The sequence below is a fragment of the Cricetulus griseus genome, chromosome 8 (assembly GCF_003668045.3).
Source record: "Cricetulus griseus strain 17A/GY chromosome 8, alternate assembly CriGri-PICRH-1.0, whole genome shotgun sequence".
NCBI lineage: Eukaryota > Metazoa > Chordata > Mammalia > Rodentia > Cricetidae > Cricetulus > Cricetulus griseus.
The window spans coordinates 30,592,663-30,609,475 of record NC_048601.1 but is presented as its reverse complement, the minus strand read 5'-3'; the positions used below and the strand labels follow the sequence as shown (position 1 = coordinate 30,609,475).

At 47.6% G+C, this 16,813-nt stretch overlaps 1 protein-coding gene across 1 annotated transcript in view; it reads left to right on the top strand.

Moving 5' to 3' along the window:
- Slc6a11 (solute carrier family 6 member 11) overlaps window positions 1-16,813 on the top strand; it is a 114,681-nt gene that overhangs the window by 50,820 nt on the left and 47,048 nt on the right. The window contains exon 6 of the mRNA XM_027429130.2: window positions 12,598-12,732. Within this exon, the coding sequence (XP_027284931.1) occupies window positions 12,598-12,732 (135 nt within the window). The remainder of the gene's footprint in view (window positions 1-12,597; window positions 12,733-16,813) is intronic.

Here is a 16,813-nt window from a genome sequence, read left to right as displayed (position 1 = left end):
TGATCAAGCCTTTGCTGTTGTCCACATCTCCATCTTTACAAGAGTGCTCAAGAGAGCCAGGATACATGGGGCGACACATACATACCACATACATAGACAGACATGTGTGCTTTCTTATTGGACTTGGTTGCTATGGTGACAGAAGCCTTCTAGCCCAAGAAGATGGATAAGGCTTAAATCGTTATTAGTCAAGGTACTAAGAATGTTTTCAGGCAGAAAGCAATAGCTCTTAATACCAGAGTAAGCTTGGTTGGGCACAGCATGGAATATTTATGTCACTCAGGCTTGTTTTGAGATTGTTTCCATTTCTGTAGCCTTTATGGTGGTGATGTAAAAATCAAAAGCATTGACTCTCTATCTAATCTTAATTCGCCATGAAATAGGCTTAAACCCTTGCCTCCTGAATCTGGTCATCTTTCGATACCCTGTGGACAAGGATTTCAATTGGTCTCAACCATCCTAATGAGCGTGTAAAAATGCCTGTTGTTTCAGGACCTTGTCACCCAGCATGCAGGGTTCACTTCTGTCCCTGGAGATGACATTTTCCCAGGCTGACACATTCTGCCTTGCAGGGATTTGCTCAGTGGTCTCTAGGTCAGGACTGGAGCCACAGGGGCTTCTGTGCCTCTCAAAGCCCACCTCCAGGAGCCCTGAATCACCCTCCCACAGTGCTGTGGGTCCCCAAAAGCTTCCCTTCCATCTTGTCTATTCTAGAGTCTCTCAGGGCTGGGGAACCAGCTCATTCTTCAGCCTCAGCCTGCTCTCAGAAGCAAGCACAGGGCCTGGCCACAGTGTGTGCAGTAAATCTGACTGTCTGCAGGTGGAATTCAGTAGAAAGATTTCAAGTGGAATAGCAGAGCAGTCTCAGTCCCATGCCAAAGGAAGGCTACAGATTCATGTGGTTATGTGTGCAGGAGTCACCTGTCTTGAGACAAGATCTGAATTTCATATTAGTCTAGTATTTACAGTGTGTAGAGGACTTGGCAAGAAAAGCTTCAGAGCCTGTGAGGATACATACAGGCCTTAGCCTTGAGCAGCTCTAAGAAAAGGCATGGCCAGCTGTGTCAGCATCTGCTGCAGTTTAGACCTAAATGGCCCCCAAAGGCCTGAGTGTTAAAGGCTCTGTTATCAGCTGTGATGATGTAGGGACACGGTGGAGCCTTTAGTAGGTGGGGCCTGGTGGAAGGAAGTTAGGCCATTGGGAGTGTGTCTTTGAAAATGATTTTGGGATCTGTACTCCTCTCTCTCCTCTCTTTGTACCCTGCTTCATCTTCCTTCTTTTTCTTCTTTCTTCTTTTTCTTCTACCTTTTTCTCTCCTCCTCTTCCCTGACTCTCTTCCTCCCTGACCATGATGATAATGATGTAAATGGGTCTCTTCCTCTTCCTCCTCCTCCTCCTCCTCCCCCTCCTCCTCCTCCTCTGTTTCTGCAGACCCCAAATAATCAGACCAAGCCACCACAAGCCAAACCTTCTGAGCCCATGAGTCAAAACAAACCTTCCCACTCTAAGCTGTCTGCCTTGGGTATTTTATCATGGAGGCCGAAAGCTGACACATACATTGGCTAACTGCGTTAGGAAGCAAGATGAAGCAGAGCTGAATAAAAGGAAGATGGTTGTCATTTACCAAAGACTGATGTGCTGAGGGCTGATTCTGTGTGAACAGTGGCTTGATTAACTACCAGAGTTAGCATAGAGGTGGGCACTGTAATGGCAAGAACCTGCAGCTCAAAGAAGAGATCCAATGAGCTGTGTTACTGTCCTCAGTGCAAAGAAAAGAGGATCGAAACCCAGAAAGACAGTGACCAGCAGAAGTCCACTGTATTCTCATGCACATGCACATATGTGCACACACAAACATGCACACACACACACACACACACACACACACACACACACACACACACACACAAATGCCAGAGACTGGGTTCATGTCTATGTTGTGTTACTGTGCTTAGTGTTATGTGCCGTGTAAGGGTGGTTCATATAGCCTGGGTGAAGGTGACCATGATGAAGGAGCCTGTAAGAAAGGGTAGGACAGAAGCAAAGGTGTCTGGTGGGGAAGCAGGGGAAAGCATGGGTATGAAAAATCTAGTTGATTCACAAAGTGCAAGACTCTCACACTGGTCCATATTACCATGTTATAACGAGAGCCAATGATCCGTATCCGCCAGAGCGTGCCAGGGACCTCAAGGCAGGCAGGCCAGAGAGAAGGGACCCTTCCTGGGCATGACCTGAAAGTGGTACACAGCACCTTCATTGTGTCTTATTGGCCAGCTATCATCACATGGCCACCTAGCTGTGAGGTAGGTTGGGATTACAGCCATGGGTTCTGTTAAAAATGAGGGGCCTTGGGCTGGGGAGATTTTTCAGTCAATGAAGAGTTTGTATCCCAGAACCCACATAAAAATCTTGGTGTAGCAATTTATGCTACAGTCCGTGCAGCAGGAAGATAGAAAAAGTGTCTGAGGCTTGCTGGCCAGCCAGTCTGGCCAAATCACTGATCTTCATAGTGATTGATCATATCTAAAATGGAAGGTGGACAGTGATTGAGGGAGACATCTGTCAGCACTCCACATGCAAACATTATAAAGAGAAGTCCCTCATGATATTACAATGAGTTCCAAGGACTGTTCACTATACTCAGTGGGGTCCTTCTCTGATGCTGTCCCACAGCACCCTCCCCTCTTCTTCTTTAACCCATTCCAGGGATGCCAGTGTGAGACATGCATCCTCAAGTGGCCCAGTGTTTAGTGACTTTCATGCAGTCTCTGCCATTATTAAAGCACCACTAGTTGGTTGTTGCTTAACAATTGTCTCTTTAGCTGCCCAAGGAAATACCACTGTCTTGTTAAAATACCATTGCCTCCCTGGGGAGATACCCTTATTATCTTGTGAAAACATGGCACTACCTATTTCAGATTTAGTTACTTAGAAGTATGTTTTCCCCTACATATGCACATTTTGTTAGAATATTCTTGGGGAAAGGCTCAAAAAGTAATTAAAAATATGGGAAGCTAACTATGTCTATGGCAGCTTCCACTCTTCAGATTTTCATCTTCTTCACTTCTTCTCAAAGTCCAACAAGTTCTTAGTGGAAGGTATGTATGACTATTTGGTAACTGTTAGAATAGTCTTCCCTGGGAATTCTGGGAGTGGTTCCTAGAAATCCAGGTAGGAGGAATAGCAGGGATCGATTATAGTAAAAAGAACAGCTGTCTAGTGACTGGATGTTTAGTGCTGTGCTTTCTAGCCCACAGGAAAGGCAAATGTGCTAGAATGACCATCTGGAGAGGGAAGTAAACAGGGCTTGCATAGGCTTGACTTGGCTGGAGGTAGTGGGCAATGATGAGTTTCTGTTAAAATCCAGTCAAGCCAGAGGCTCTGGGTTAAGGATAAGTAAGGAAAGCATGAAGAAGCTGCAGCATGGGGGTTAAGGACAGGCAGGGAAAGCATGCAGAAGTTGCAGCATGGGGGTTAAGGGCAGGCAGGGAAAGCATGCAGAAGCTGCAGCATGGGGTTTAAGGACAGGCTTGGAAAGCATGCAGAGACTGCAGCATGGGGGTTAAGGACAGGCTTGGAAAGCATGCAGAGACTGCAGCATAGAGGGTTAAGGATAAGCATGGAAAACATGCAGAATTTGCAGCATTGGGGTTAAGGAAGGCATGGAAAGCATGCAGAGGCTGCAGCATGGGGAGGTCTCTGGCACCCTGCAGATACTCAGCTAACCAGAGGCATTGCCCAAGGCTCTGGACCATTAGCACAACCCAAATCGGTGTCAGGACCCTGGAGAGCGCCAGGGAGTCCTGGTCCTTTGCAGGAGGCTCACTTTTGAGGAAGGAATAGTCTCTTAGAAACGCTGAGAGCTGGGGAGGTCTGGGATGTTCACACCGCATCATCTGTCTTTCACTGCAAATACAGAAGGAACTCTACTGATGGCAGGCCTCAAATGATCTTCTCTGCATGAAAAGCAAGTATGAGCATCTAGTCACATTGTGAAATGGTTGCTTCCTTGGTAGAGTCCAGGGAGGGGCTGACTTAAGGTTAGTATCTCTCAAACCTACTTCTCTTTCTTTAGAGTCAGACAGAACACACCCAGAACTTACTCTCATCTGATTTCACCACATTAAATTTTACATTTCCCCTCCCGTTGGGCTCAGAGATGGTTTGCTGGCCTCAGTTCCCAGCTTCTTATGTTTGGTAACATAAAAGGCATACTGGCTTTTAAAAGAATCAGGTAAATAACAAAGATTAGCACACATATATGAGTCCAGTTGTGGAATATAGTGTAGATGTGACTGAAGCTTGAATTAGCCTGTCCCTGTCTTCTCTGTAACATGCCCTCTCCCTCAGGGCACGAATCTGCCTGAGAAGCCCTGAATTGTGCTTCTGCTGACCCTGTGGACCTGGGCCTCTGTCCCCACATCAGTTTATTTTCCAAGTACCTTTTGAACAACACTTCACTTTATAAGTCACTCCATTGGCCTGAAAAACAGGGAGGGGAGGCCCTTCTGCAAACTCTGTGGCATTCCCAGTGACCAGACAGTCTCCCTGCTATGAAATAAATAGCTGTGTCCTGGAAGTAGGGGGAAAGGCACCCCAGGATTCCAGTATTGGGATGCAAATGAGCAATTAGAGTCAATTAAGACAGGATACAGTGTAATTACCACAATTATGCGACCTTTCTATGCAGAACGAAGTGACCTGATGCAAGGAGATTAAATAATAGTGAAACTCTTCATTAATCTAGGGGTACACTTAGGGCATGGAGGCATCACAGCCTGGGCCTAGGGAAGCTGACAAATGGGACCTTCACTCACCCATGCCCACCTCCCTGGGTCTGAGCCACTGCTGGCAACAGTGCTACCTTGTCAAAGAACTTATTGTGCCTGAACAGCTCAGACATCCAATCATCTAGTGCAGGCCCAAGTGCTGTGACGACCTCTTGTCTCTTCCAGAGTCCCCAGATGCCTTCAGACAGATCCTACTCCTTGCCATGGAGCAGCTTGATCATGAGATCCCTGACACTTGGTATCTGACCTTGGGGGTCTGTTACAAGGGAATCCCTTGTGATGGCCTTCCCTATAAACACACCTACAATCAATGCTCACCCAGTTCATGTAGCTCCAGCATTTCACATGGACTTGGTACAAAACTGGATTCTAAATAAGCAGTGTTCTAGTCTAAATTTGTGTTTCTGTTCTTCCAGCCAACAAATAACCACTATGCCCATTTCATATACCCTCTATGCTCTGGACCTGTGGGTGTAGCTGAAGAAGTCAAACACGGAAGTCCATTCTTCCATTTTAGAAATCATGAGCTTGTAAAGGAAGGCAGCCATAGTTTTTGGTGTTAGAGAGAGAGCTGAGATGACCCAAGTGATGGGTGACAGCCATTGAGTTGGAGTGAGGACATGGCAGTCCTTATAATCACATCTGGGCTGGGAGTTTTGTTTGTCATTTTTGAGATAAGCAAGGGATGTTTTAAGTCAACCACTGTGAGCGGCTACTTCCAAAGCTGTGAGATGGGACAAGAACACCCTGGTGGAGGGCAGAACATGTGACCTGAAAGAATCTCAGCCAGCTGTGTGGGGACCCAGACACACAAAGGGTGAACACTGTGGGTGGCCTTGAGCTGGCGATGGACTCTGTGGACAAAGAGAGGCTGGGAAAAGGCAGGGGACTTGGACGAGCCTGGCATGCTCCCTAGCAGTGAGGAACTGGCGGTGGGGATGGGTGAAGACCTGCCAAGTCACACAGCGAGAGGCAGGATTGGATGCTCACACTCACCACCAAAACTCGACCCTTTCACTGCACCCCACCTTGAGCATGGTCTGCTGGCTGAGACTCACGGGACAGAGATGAACCAGATCTTTGTTTCTGAACCTGGGTGGCAGTGTGAACATCACTGAACTGTCACAGTGACCCAGAAGGAAGGGAGGGAGGGACCCTGGCTGTGATCTCAGAATACAGTGTGTGAGCCAAATGGTAAGAATCGACTGTAATGGCTTGCAGAACAGCTGAAGAAACAAGGCAACACCCCATCACCCCAGTGACAACCTGGAAGCTTCTGGATATTCTGTGCCTATCCCACACCCTTGACATTTGGCACTCCCACTTACCCAGGGATGCCCAGCTCCAAACCACTTTTACAGATCCAACTCAGAAACCTAGGAAGTGCTTGTCTCAGGGGTCTTCTTTTCCTGTTTGATCCTGCTGCACTGTGCCAGAAGCCCAGGGACTCAAATCCACATGTACACAAGTCTTTCCTTAAGGACTACACCTGAGTCTTATGCATCCATTGACATGCAGGGAACCAGAAATGCACACCTAAGACATGGTAGAGGAATGGACTTTGGGAGCCCATCCCACATAGAGGGACACTCCCTGAGCCTAGACACATGGGGGAGGGCCTAGGCCCTATCCCAAAGGATATGACAGACCCTGAGGTTCCCCCCATGGAAGGCCTCACCCTCCCTGGGGAGCAGAAATGGTATGTGATAGGTAGGGTGTTAGTGGGGGGCAGGGGAGGAGGGGAGGGAAAGGGAACTAGGATTGACATGCAAAACAATCTTGTATCTAATTTAATAAAAAATGGAGGAAAAAAAGACATGGTATAGATTAGACATTAACAGATGAATTGCATCACAGCTGGAAGAGTGTGTGAGGGGCTCTGAGGCAGAATGCTGTGATTGATTAGTAGTGTCTGACTAGAGCACAAGAGGAGTGGGTGCCAGCACATGCCGTTTGTGAGCAATCTCTTGACTGCCAGATCTATATGCTAATAGTCAGCATCTGCTCTTGGGGGAAAAAAATCAAAGATAACACAAATACCCAGAGTAGCCAAAAATAGAAACACACCAGAAGGGATTTGGGGAGACATTACATTTTCAACTTTGACCCCACTCACACCATGTGTATATTATGCAATGATGCTCCCAAACCACCCTTTGTATTCCTGTTGATACCCTCAAATTCTGGCTCATAAGTGAATCTTAGGTAACACATTCCAGCCAGTGGTTTCATTCTGGCAGTAAACTTGTGGTCTGTGGGCAGCTCATTTGCATATTATCCTTCCTATGGTTTTATTAAAAGTGTGAAAATGACGGTATGGATGCCCATCCGGGAGCATGGCTGTCCTAATGTAATAAAGGGACGCTGCAAGCTGTGGCATTGCTTCAGAGCCATCAGCCATTTAATGGATCACACCACCACCATTTTGAGGCTCAAGCTATTGTCTACACTGCCTGGGCAAAGTGAGGGTGTATACTTGGCCAGGTCTTAAGTGACTCCTTGAAGGATACTCCAGTAACCCTAGCCACTCAGTAAAGACAACAGAGGAAAACTGGCAAATTCAGCCTCATCAAAGTGGCCTTACAGGCTGAGGATAAATTCCTATGAATGTGCGATATCCTTACGTTTTACATTTCCATCCTTCAACTGTGTGAGCAAGGGCTCATGGCAGCTGAGCTGAAGAAAGAACTATGGGGAGCCTGGGCCATGACCGCTCCTAGCCACTGCATCCGATTGACACATGGATGTTGCTAAATGAGAGAAGCTAGGTTGATACCTCCACGTGACTTGTAGATTTGAGTTCACTGAGTATAACTAAAAAGAATAGAGGAAAACTCCCTGAGCCAAGACACACAGGGGTGGGCCTAGGCCCTACCCCAATGGAAATGAAAGACTCTGATGACACCCTATGGAAGGCCTTACCATCCAGGGGGAGCAGAAAAGATATGTGACAGATAAGGTTTTAGTTGGGGGTCGGGTAGGGAGGGACAGGTGGGAGAAGGGAAATGGGATTGTCATGTAAAACAATTCTGTTTCTAATTCAAATAAAAAAAGTTGGAAAAAAAAGAATCATTTGTGTACACACACACACACACACACACACACATACACACAGGCCAGGGAGCTGGCTCCTACAGTAAGGGTGCTGTTGCCAAGCCTGACAACCTGAGTTCAATCTCTGGGACCCATGTGATGAGTATCCTATAACTTACACCCCACCCTGACACACACCCATACCGACACTCACACAAAATAAATTAATAAATCAATGATAAAATATTTAATTTTTTCTTTATGTTTTAAATTATGTATAGGTGTGTCTGTGTGTCTGTGTGTCTGTGTGTGTGTGTGTGTGTGTGTGTGTGTGTGCACATGTCCATGTGGGTACATGCACATGAATGCAGGTGCCCTCAGAGGAGTCAGATCCTGAGACACTGGAGTCATATACAGTTGTGAGCCACCTGATGTGGGTTCTGGAAACCAGACTTGGGCTGCCTGGAAAGGCAGCAACTGCAATCAAGTACTCTTAGCCACTGAACCTTCACTGCAGCCCTAACAAATAATGTTTTAGACAATATGCAATGCTGAATGTCATCAGCAAGATCTATAAAGCTATGTGGAAGAGGATATTTTACAGCAGCAACTCTTGTTGGTTGATGGCTGAGCTTTTTCTTATTGTTGATATTTACTTCTCACTCCTATTTGTGTGTCTTACTTGCATACTCTTTCTCTGGATTACAATATGTGGCATTGTATATGACAGAAGGAGAACACATCAGTCACATGACATGCCTGGGAGCCCACGGTTCATTTGGCAGCCCCAGTGCAGGCATTGATGAGCTGGAGGCTGAGTGGGCTACAGGCAGCACTATCATTGAAGACCAGAGATAGCACCCACATGAAATATCCAACCTTTCAGGTGTGTCCATAAGATGTATTGTTTCTACCCCTGCTGATCCTCATGTCCCCTTGTTTGCAGGCTGTGTTTAAACTTGTGCTTTGTGCTGACCAAATGACTGGGCTTCTCTCAGATGAGAGAATGAATAGGGTATTTTTAGGAATGTCATGATGATCTAATGTGTGGCGGGATGTGAATAGGTGACCTTGGGAGCAAGCTGACCTTGCTATGACTCCACACCTGGCCATGATTCATTAGCTGGGTGACTTGGACAGGCTACTGAGCTCTCTATCCTTTCTCATGGATGACAACCATCCCTACCCAGAGCACCCTCTGTACTTGCCCAGTGTGCAGACATGTGGATGAGCAAAGCCAGTACCACTATCATGTGCATGTATTTGCATACAGTGTGTGTGCAGGCATGAGTGTGTATATGTGTGTGTGTGTGTGTGTGTGTGTGTGTGTGTGTGTGTGTGTGTGTATGCATCTGTGCAGGTCTGCGCATGTCTATGTACATGTATGCATATTTGCCCGTGTGCATGTGTTTCTATGTGTGCCTGCACCTGCTTTTGTGTTTGTATATGTTGTATATGTGTGTGCCATGTATGGCTGTAGTAGAAACTCCCTTTCCCTCAGTAGAAATTCCTTTTCCCCTCTTCTCTCCATCCCTGGTTTCCATGTCCTGAGCTCCTACTCCTTTAGGATCCAATGTCTGGGTCACTTCCTTGGAGAAGCCAACCCTGACTGTTCTTCCCATGGGCTGCTGCCTGTCTGTGCCCACCACTGAATGTATTATCTGTCTCTGTGTCTGTCTTTTCTATCAGTGAGAAAGAAGCCTCTTAGAGCAGAAAAGCCCACTGGGAGAGTCTTCCTCACATTGACATAGCTCAGTACTGACCGCACAGGAATGGCTTAGTGTTGAGTCAGTGACAAAGTGAATAAAGGGATGATGTGAAGGACTGGAGCCCTGGCCAAAGCAGGCCCAGCCCGAACAGAGTGAGAGGTGGTAGAGAGGCAGCCTGCTCAGAGCGTACACTCTTCCTGTGATGTCCAGGTCCCAGCTGTCAGCAAGCCTATGCCCTGTTTCTGTGTGCACCAAGGGCTACGCAGAGCTAAACTGGAATCTAAGGTCAGCCCTGGCCCTTGAATGGTGATAAGCTCTCTTCTAAACAGGAATGGGGAGGTCCCAACAAGGGGCAGCACAAATGATAAGAGAAGAGAAAGTGACAAAAGAGAAAGGGTCAAACCTGGAAGGACACTGAGTCCTCCAGTGTCCTCCACTGGGAGGAGTGGCTGGCACCTACGTGGGGCCCCAGGATGGGGGTCTGGAGTGTGTGGTGAGTTGGCCATCTCTGCATGAGCAGTATTTAGAACAGGGGGCTCCAGAAAGGGTGTGTGTCCTTGAGTGCACCATCTCTGTTCCCACATGGATCTATGGCTCAGTTTCTCCCAGCTTCTCTGGGTACAGGCTTCTGTCTCCAAGCAGACCAGGCCCAGATAGCTCCAAACAATGCTGCATCCTTCCCCTCAAGCCCCCATCTATACTACCATCTTCCCCGTCATGTCCCAATCTATCTGGGTTATAAAAATATTTTTATTGAGAGCAATTCTTTTCAAAATTGTAGGTGTTGGCCCATTAATGAATTGTGAAATAGATTTAAAGAGTCCTGGCAAGGTTTGAAAGGATGAAACAGAGGACCAACATGGTGGCTCAGCTAAAAAGGGTGCCTGTTGCTAAGCCTGACAACCTGACAGCCTGACAGCCTGACAGCCTGACAGCCTGACCGCCTGACTGCCTGACAGCTTGACCACCTGACCGCCTGACAGCCTGACAGCCTGACAGCCTGACAGACTGACAGCCTGACATCCTGACCACCTGACAGCCTGACCACCTGACATCCTGACATCCTGACAACCTGACAGTCTGACCGCCTGACAGCCTGACAGCCTGACATCCTGACCACCTGACAGCCTGACAACCTGACATCCTGACCACCTGACAGCCTGACATCCTGACCACCTGACAGCCTGACATCCTGACCACCTGACAGCCTCACCACCTGACAGCCTGACATCCTGACCACCTGACAGCCTGACAGCCTGACAGCCTGACAGCCTCACCACCTGACAGCCTGACAGCCTGACAGCCTGATATCCTGATCACCTGACAGCCTGACAGCCTGACCGCCTGACAGCCTGACAGCCTGACATCCTGACCACCTGACAGCCTGACATCCTGACCACCTGACAGCCTGACCGCCTGACAGCCTGACCGCCTGACCGCCTGACCGCCTGACCGCCTGACCGCCTGACAGCCTGACCGCCTGACAGCCTGACGCCTGACCGCCTGACAGCCTGACAGCCTGACAGCCTGACAGCCTGACCGCCTGACAGCCTGACAGCCTGACAGCCTGACAGCCTGATGACCTGACGACCTGATGACCTGACGACCTGACAACCTGAGTTGGATCCCTGGGACCCAAATGGCTAAAAGGAGCACTGACTCCTGGAAATTTTCTTCTGACCTCCACACATGTGCCATGCACACAGCCCCACACAATAAATATATCAATTTTAAAATGAGCAGAGTCTGATAGACAGCATTGGCAAGTGTCCACATGGAAATGAGTTGGGAAACTTTCTTCCAGATCTCCGTGATTGGGGTTGTGATTTCTGTTTCTTTCTGAGTGTTTGGCACTCACTGCTGTCAAACTCCTCATAAGCCCTCATACACTCCACTGAGGAGTAGGTATAGGGAGACAAACAAGGGTATGTGTCGATTGGGGGCCTCTCTCTCCTTGGCTCTGGTGAGGTCCACCATTGTCACTCCTACCTTTTCTGATTTTATTTATTTCAGTAAGAATCTTCACATGAAATCTCCCCTCTCGGTAATGTTTAAATTCAGGACACATTGTGCTGACCGTGTACAACCTTGGATGATGTATCTCCTTCTCATATTCCTCTTGATGGACAGGAATGTCACATCTGACAAGGGTCATCCCACTTTTTGCTTCTATGAGGCTAGATTAGGTACTTCCTATTAGTAAAGTCATATAGGAGCCACATCTGTGGGTTCATAGACAATATTATCACTTAGACAATATTGAGTGGAGGTTTGCATCAGAACTGAATGTATAGACTTTTTCTTTGTCATTGTTCTCTAGATAATGCAGAGTGCCAATTGCATGGTGCTTGCATTGCATTGGATATTGCCAGTCATCAAGAGATGACTTGCTATACACAGAGGATTGTGGGGCTCTCTGTAAACATGGTATTCATATGGGATGTCCTTCTGTATGCTGTGAATATGTGTAGCTTTTATTGGTTGTGAATAAAACTGTTTTAGCCTATGGCAGTGCAGAATATAGCTAGGTGGGAAATCCAAACAGACAAAAAGAAAGAAGGTGGAGTCAGAGAGACACCATGCCAGGAAAGCAAGAAGTGAAATAACAAGCCATGAGCCCTCATGGTAAAATATAAACTATTAGAAATGGGTTAATTTATATGTAGAGCTAGCCAGTAAGAATCCTGAGCCATAGGCCAAGCAATTATGTTTAATATTAGCCTCTGAGTGATTATTTCATAAGTGGTTGCTGGTGGAAGAGAAACTGGTCCAGTGGAACCAGAGAAAAACTTCCAACTCCAAGGGGTCATTTGATGTGAGAGACATGAGTATCCATAGCTACTGACAGCTATGGAAACAAGACCCTGTAGATGCTCGGCGTCAATGGTCTTTCTGAGCCTGGGCTACATAGATGGATACAGAGAACATAGTCCAAGCATCTAATCAAATTCAGGGCAGCCTGTCATAAAGGACAGAGGGAGCAGTGGGCAGAGGGAGCTGTGCTAAGTGAAAGAAGCCATCGACGTCACCCCTGCCTAACTCTTTTCTCTCTCTTCCTGGGCAGGTCGTGTATGTCACTGCAACCTTCCCCTACATCATGCTGTTGATCCTCCTAATCCGAGGTGTCACGTTGCCAGGCGCCTCTGAAGGCATCAAGTTCTACCTGTACCCCGACCTCTCCCGGCTCTCTGATCCACAGGTAAGGGTTGACGCTCAAATCACAGTGTCACACATCAGCCACTGAGGCTCAATGGCCATGCAATTAGGTGGAAGCCTGTGGCCTCCTCAGGAAAGTAATTGTTAGCACATCAATTAAAGGCATAGGAAAGAATACAACTGGAGAACATTTAAAGGGAACTGTGGGGCCTGGTGACATGGACATTTCTTGGTTAGTGCCTTCAGCGTACCATCCCACACAGGACTGAGAACTGCAAGACAAGTCGCCCTTACCTGCAATGCTTAGATTTAGACGTTTCAGATTAGAGATTTTTCTAATTTTGGAATATTCACATGTATTGGATGAGCATCTTGGAGATGGTGCCCAGTTGTAAGCATGAAGTTTATTTGTTTCATGTATGCCTTGTGTATGTAATCTTAGTTGGTTTTGTATGTGTAATAAAGTCTCTTGCCATGATATGTTGATATTCTGGAAGTTTCAGATTTTGGTTTTTGGGATCAGGAATGCTCATCCAGTACTATGATTTCAAAGCAGCATTCATCATGGATATTTTTTAATTAATTAATTTTTAATCATATATATACACATATACATATATACATATGTGTGGGTATTTGAAGAGGCCAGAGGTGTCAGATCTCCTGGAAGCTAGGTTGTGGGCTGCCTGATGTGGATGCTGGGAATTGAATTCTAGTCTCTGGAAGAGCAGTACGTTCTCTTCACCACTCCACCATCTATCTCTCCAGCCATCACCATAGATACTTTAGTTAGCCAAACCACCATTGTATCTAGGCTTTCCTCCATGAGGGGTCTTTGGTTTGCTGACAGCACTCATGGTCACAAATGAAGGACATGCTAAACTCCAGTTAGGAACTGGTTAAAATTACTGTTTTTCCCTGCCTGATGTCACAGACCTGCCACAGGGCATCTTGGTGAGAAGGTGGGTCCTTACTTGACTAACTTTCTTTGTAGAAAAGTTCACATCAATCCCACCCTACCCCCACTACCACCCGCATCCCACACAAAGAATTAGAGAAATTGGCTCATCTACCCCTTGTCTTTGGTCAGGCCTAAATTATTCCAGTCGTGAGTAACAAGTGCCTGGGAGTGTGTTAAACAGAGACCCCTCATCAGCCAAGCTTTCCATCTCTACTTCATGCCAGAAGCCTTCGGGAAGCTTCCTAGACTCTAGCCCAGACCTGTCTGGTGTATGCCCAGGTCCGCAGTAATTACAGCGTAAGAAGCTAGTTTCCCAGTGTTGTCTGTGTCCACCAGGAAGTGCCCACTTTATATAGAAACAAATACATGAGTCGTACAGAATTGGTGTCTAACTTCCAGTCAGAATTTGAAACTTCTGAGAGATTTCAAGCTTTTGGCTCCCTCTGTATGGGCAGTATGGATGGTAGGATTTGCAAAGCACTGATTGTTTAGTGCAACTCAGAGGTGTCTGTGACAGTGAGTGATGAAGCCAGTGGAAAGGGATACATGCCCATCTTTGCCAGTTTGCTATCCCTTGGGGTACTACCGGCCTCCTCTATCACATCGCAAATCACAGGCAGGATCTCCAGGAGGAAGGGATGGCCTGGTCAATTTTAACTCTGACAATGGCAGGGGTTCTACTGAAGCAGCAGTTTGGGGCCACACATATCCCATCACACGTCCACCTTCTCTTGTCAGGTCTATACTTCCAGTCTCAATAGAAGACAGGCTTCTGCCTGTCTCCTCTGACTACTCCCTTCTTCCTCTCTGGGCCGTAAGGTCCAGTGAAGAGACCATGAGCATCCTCTACAGTATCAAGACCTTGACAATCATCAGGGTGCCTGGAGCTTGTTAGAGATGCAGGCTGAAGTGGTAGCTTTCAGTAGGCCTGGGATGGCTACAGGACAGCCAGGTAGGTAAGGAGCCTCAGAGGTGATTCTAACATCCAGAGAGGGTTGAGGAAATCCAGTTGCTACTTCCTCAGAGCCCTACAGACACAATATGATCATACATACATATGCATACACAGACATACATACACAAACACAGACACAGAGGAAAGCACACATGCACACAGATAAATACACGCATGAGCCACATATGCCCACACAGATAAACAAGTGCACACACGTGCACACAGAGGAAACAAATGCACCTATACACAGTTGCACACACAGAGAGAAACACAGGCACACTGATGCACACACAGACACATATGCACTTGTATACAGATGGACATGTACGCACAATGCACACAGATGAACATACAAGGGCACACACTCTAAGAGCACAGGTAAAACAGAACACACACAGCCTGAAACACAAATGAACCAGAGGTCTGACAATCCATTCAGCTCTTCCCTGACCATCTCAGGTTCCCACTGTCTTCCCAGGTCTCCTTTCCTGAGAGCCGGGGAAGAGATTCCAGGAGAACAGAGAGAGCCCAGAGCTCCAGGCCATTGCCAGGTCAGGTCAAGTCTCCAGCCTATGAGCCCTTGGCCCCAAGATGTCCATCCAGAGCCTCAGGGTATTGGAACTGGGCTATCAAGTAAAGGGGTCAGCAGATGGGGGTGTCTTTCCTGGTTAGGAATCATGGCAGTTGAATGGCTGCTGAGAGTTCGCCTGTAGAAGCTGCAGGCTTGTGCCCAGCAGTGTGCATCGTACTAGATCCTGGTCCCTCAGACTGGGGAGAGGACAGTCAGGCTACTGTGAGATCAGAGGTTCGTGTCCCTCCATAGGGTCTACCATCTGCAGCAGAGAGAGATCCACCAGACAGTCTGATCTGGAGGGATCTCAGCCAGGCTACTCATCTTCTCTCCTTCATTTCCAGGGCCAAAGCCTGCATCCGATCCTCATTGTCCCTCACCTGGCTTCTCAGGCCTCCGCCCCTCTCACACCTGGAGCTCCATAGCAGATCCTTCTGTGCACAGCGTGCACATGGGCTGGGGGCGGCACTACTCTGCACTCCCTCTTTGGAACCTTGGGACCATTTCAGTTTCATCATCAGGAAAATGGGGCTAATCTCTTTTTTTGTGGGCAGAAGAAGATAGCTGTGGAAATTGTTTTAAAAATCTAAGGGTGTGCCTGCGGCTATTAGCATCACCAGGGATCCCTGAATTTACCACTGCACCATGTCCTTCCCAACACCCATGTCTCTTGTCAGTCCTCAGGTCCCTTTTCCCACCACTGCTGACATCTCAAAGGCTGCTCTTCTGCACTCTAGTGTAGACTCAGGTAGGGAATGTGCCTGCTACATTCACTGTTGGATCGCCAGCCCTGGTACAACCTACAGCGAGGGAAAATGATCAATGACTGTTTCTTGGGAGGAAGATAGCTGCCCCTAGGAGTGCTCACTGTCTGTGTCATGGTGGTTCAATCTTCCAGCATTTATGAGCATGTTCTTCAAAGAAGTAGTGACTTTGGAATACTTAATCAATCCGCTGCTGCTGTACAGCTGCAAGGCTTCCACCCTGTGCCTTTCCCTCTTGGGCTCACGGTTCTCACTTGTGTACTAGGGTAGGAATGTTTGTCTGCCATGCACGGTTGCCTCATAGCACAGGTACACATACCTGCTCGAGCCCTTGCGTTTCTCACTTCTGCCCAGCCCCAGGCTTGGCACACAGTAGGACCCTGGGTCATGTTGGCCTATGTCTGGCTCTGAGTAGGACAAGTCAGAACCCCGCAGGAGGAGGGCGGCTTTGACCTAGGAACCCAGGCTTGTATTGTGGATCCAGTAAATGAACTTTCTTGTGAAGGACTTTTGGGGATGCAGTAGCTCATCCACTGTGTGCCTGGGGTTTGCATTCTGTCTTTAGAACTTTCTAAACATCTGCTTGTCTTCACTGTCAGCCCTGTGTTTTCTCTGAAGGGTGAAGTGCTCCAACTCCATTTTTACAGCCTCAGATTTTCACTTTCTGTCTTTTCGGTCTTTGGAGAGCCAAGGGGATCTTGCAAGAAATCCCATTGTCCCTGCCCCAGATTTCTGCTGCTCTCGCTTGTCATTGTGTTTCGAGTGTGTGTTTTCAGGGCGAGAACAGAAAGACTTGTCACAGATCCAACTCGCGGGTCTGCTTTCCCAGGCAGGGCACTGACACACCACTTCCCTGTGCTGCCTCCTCTATGG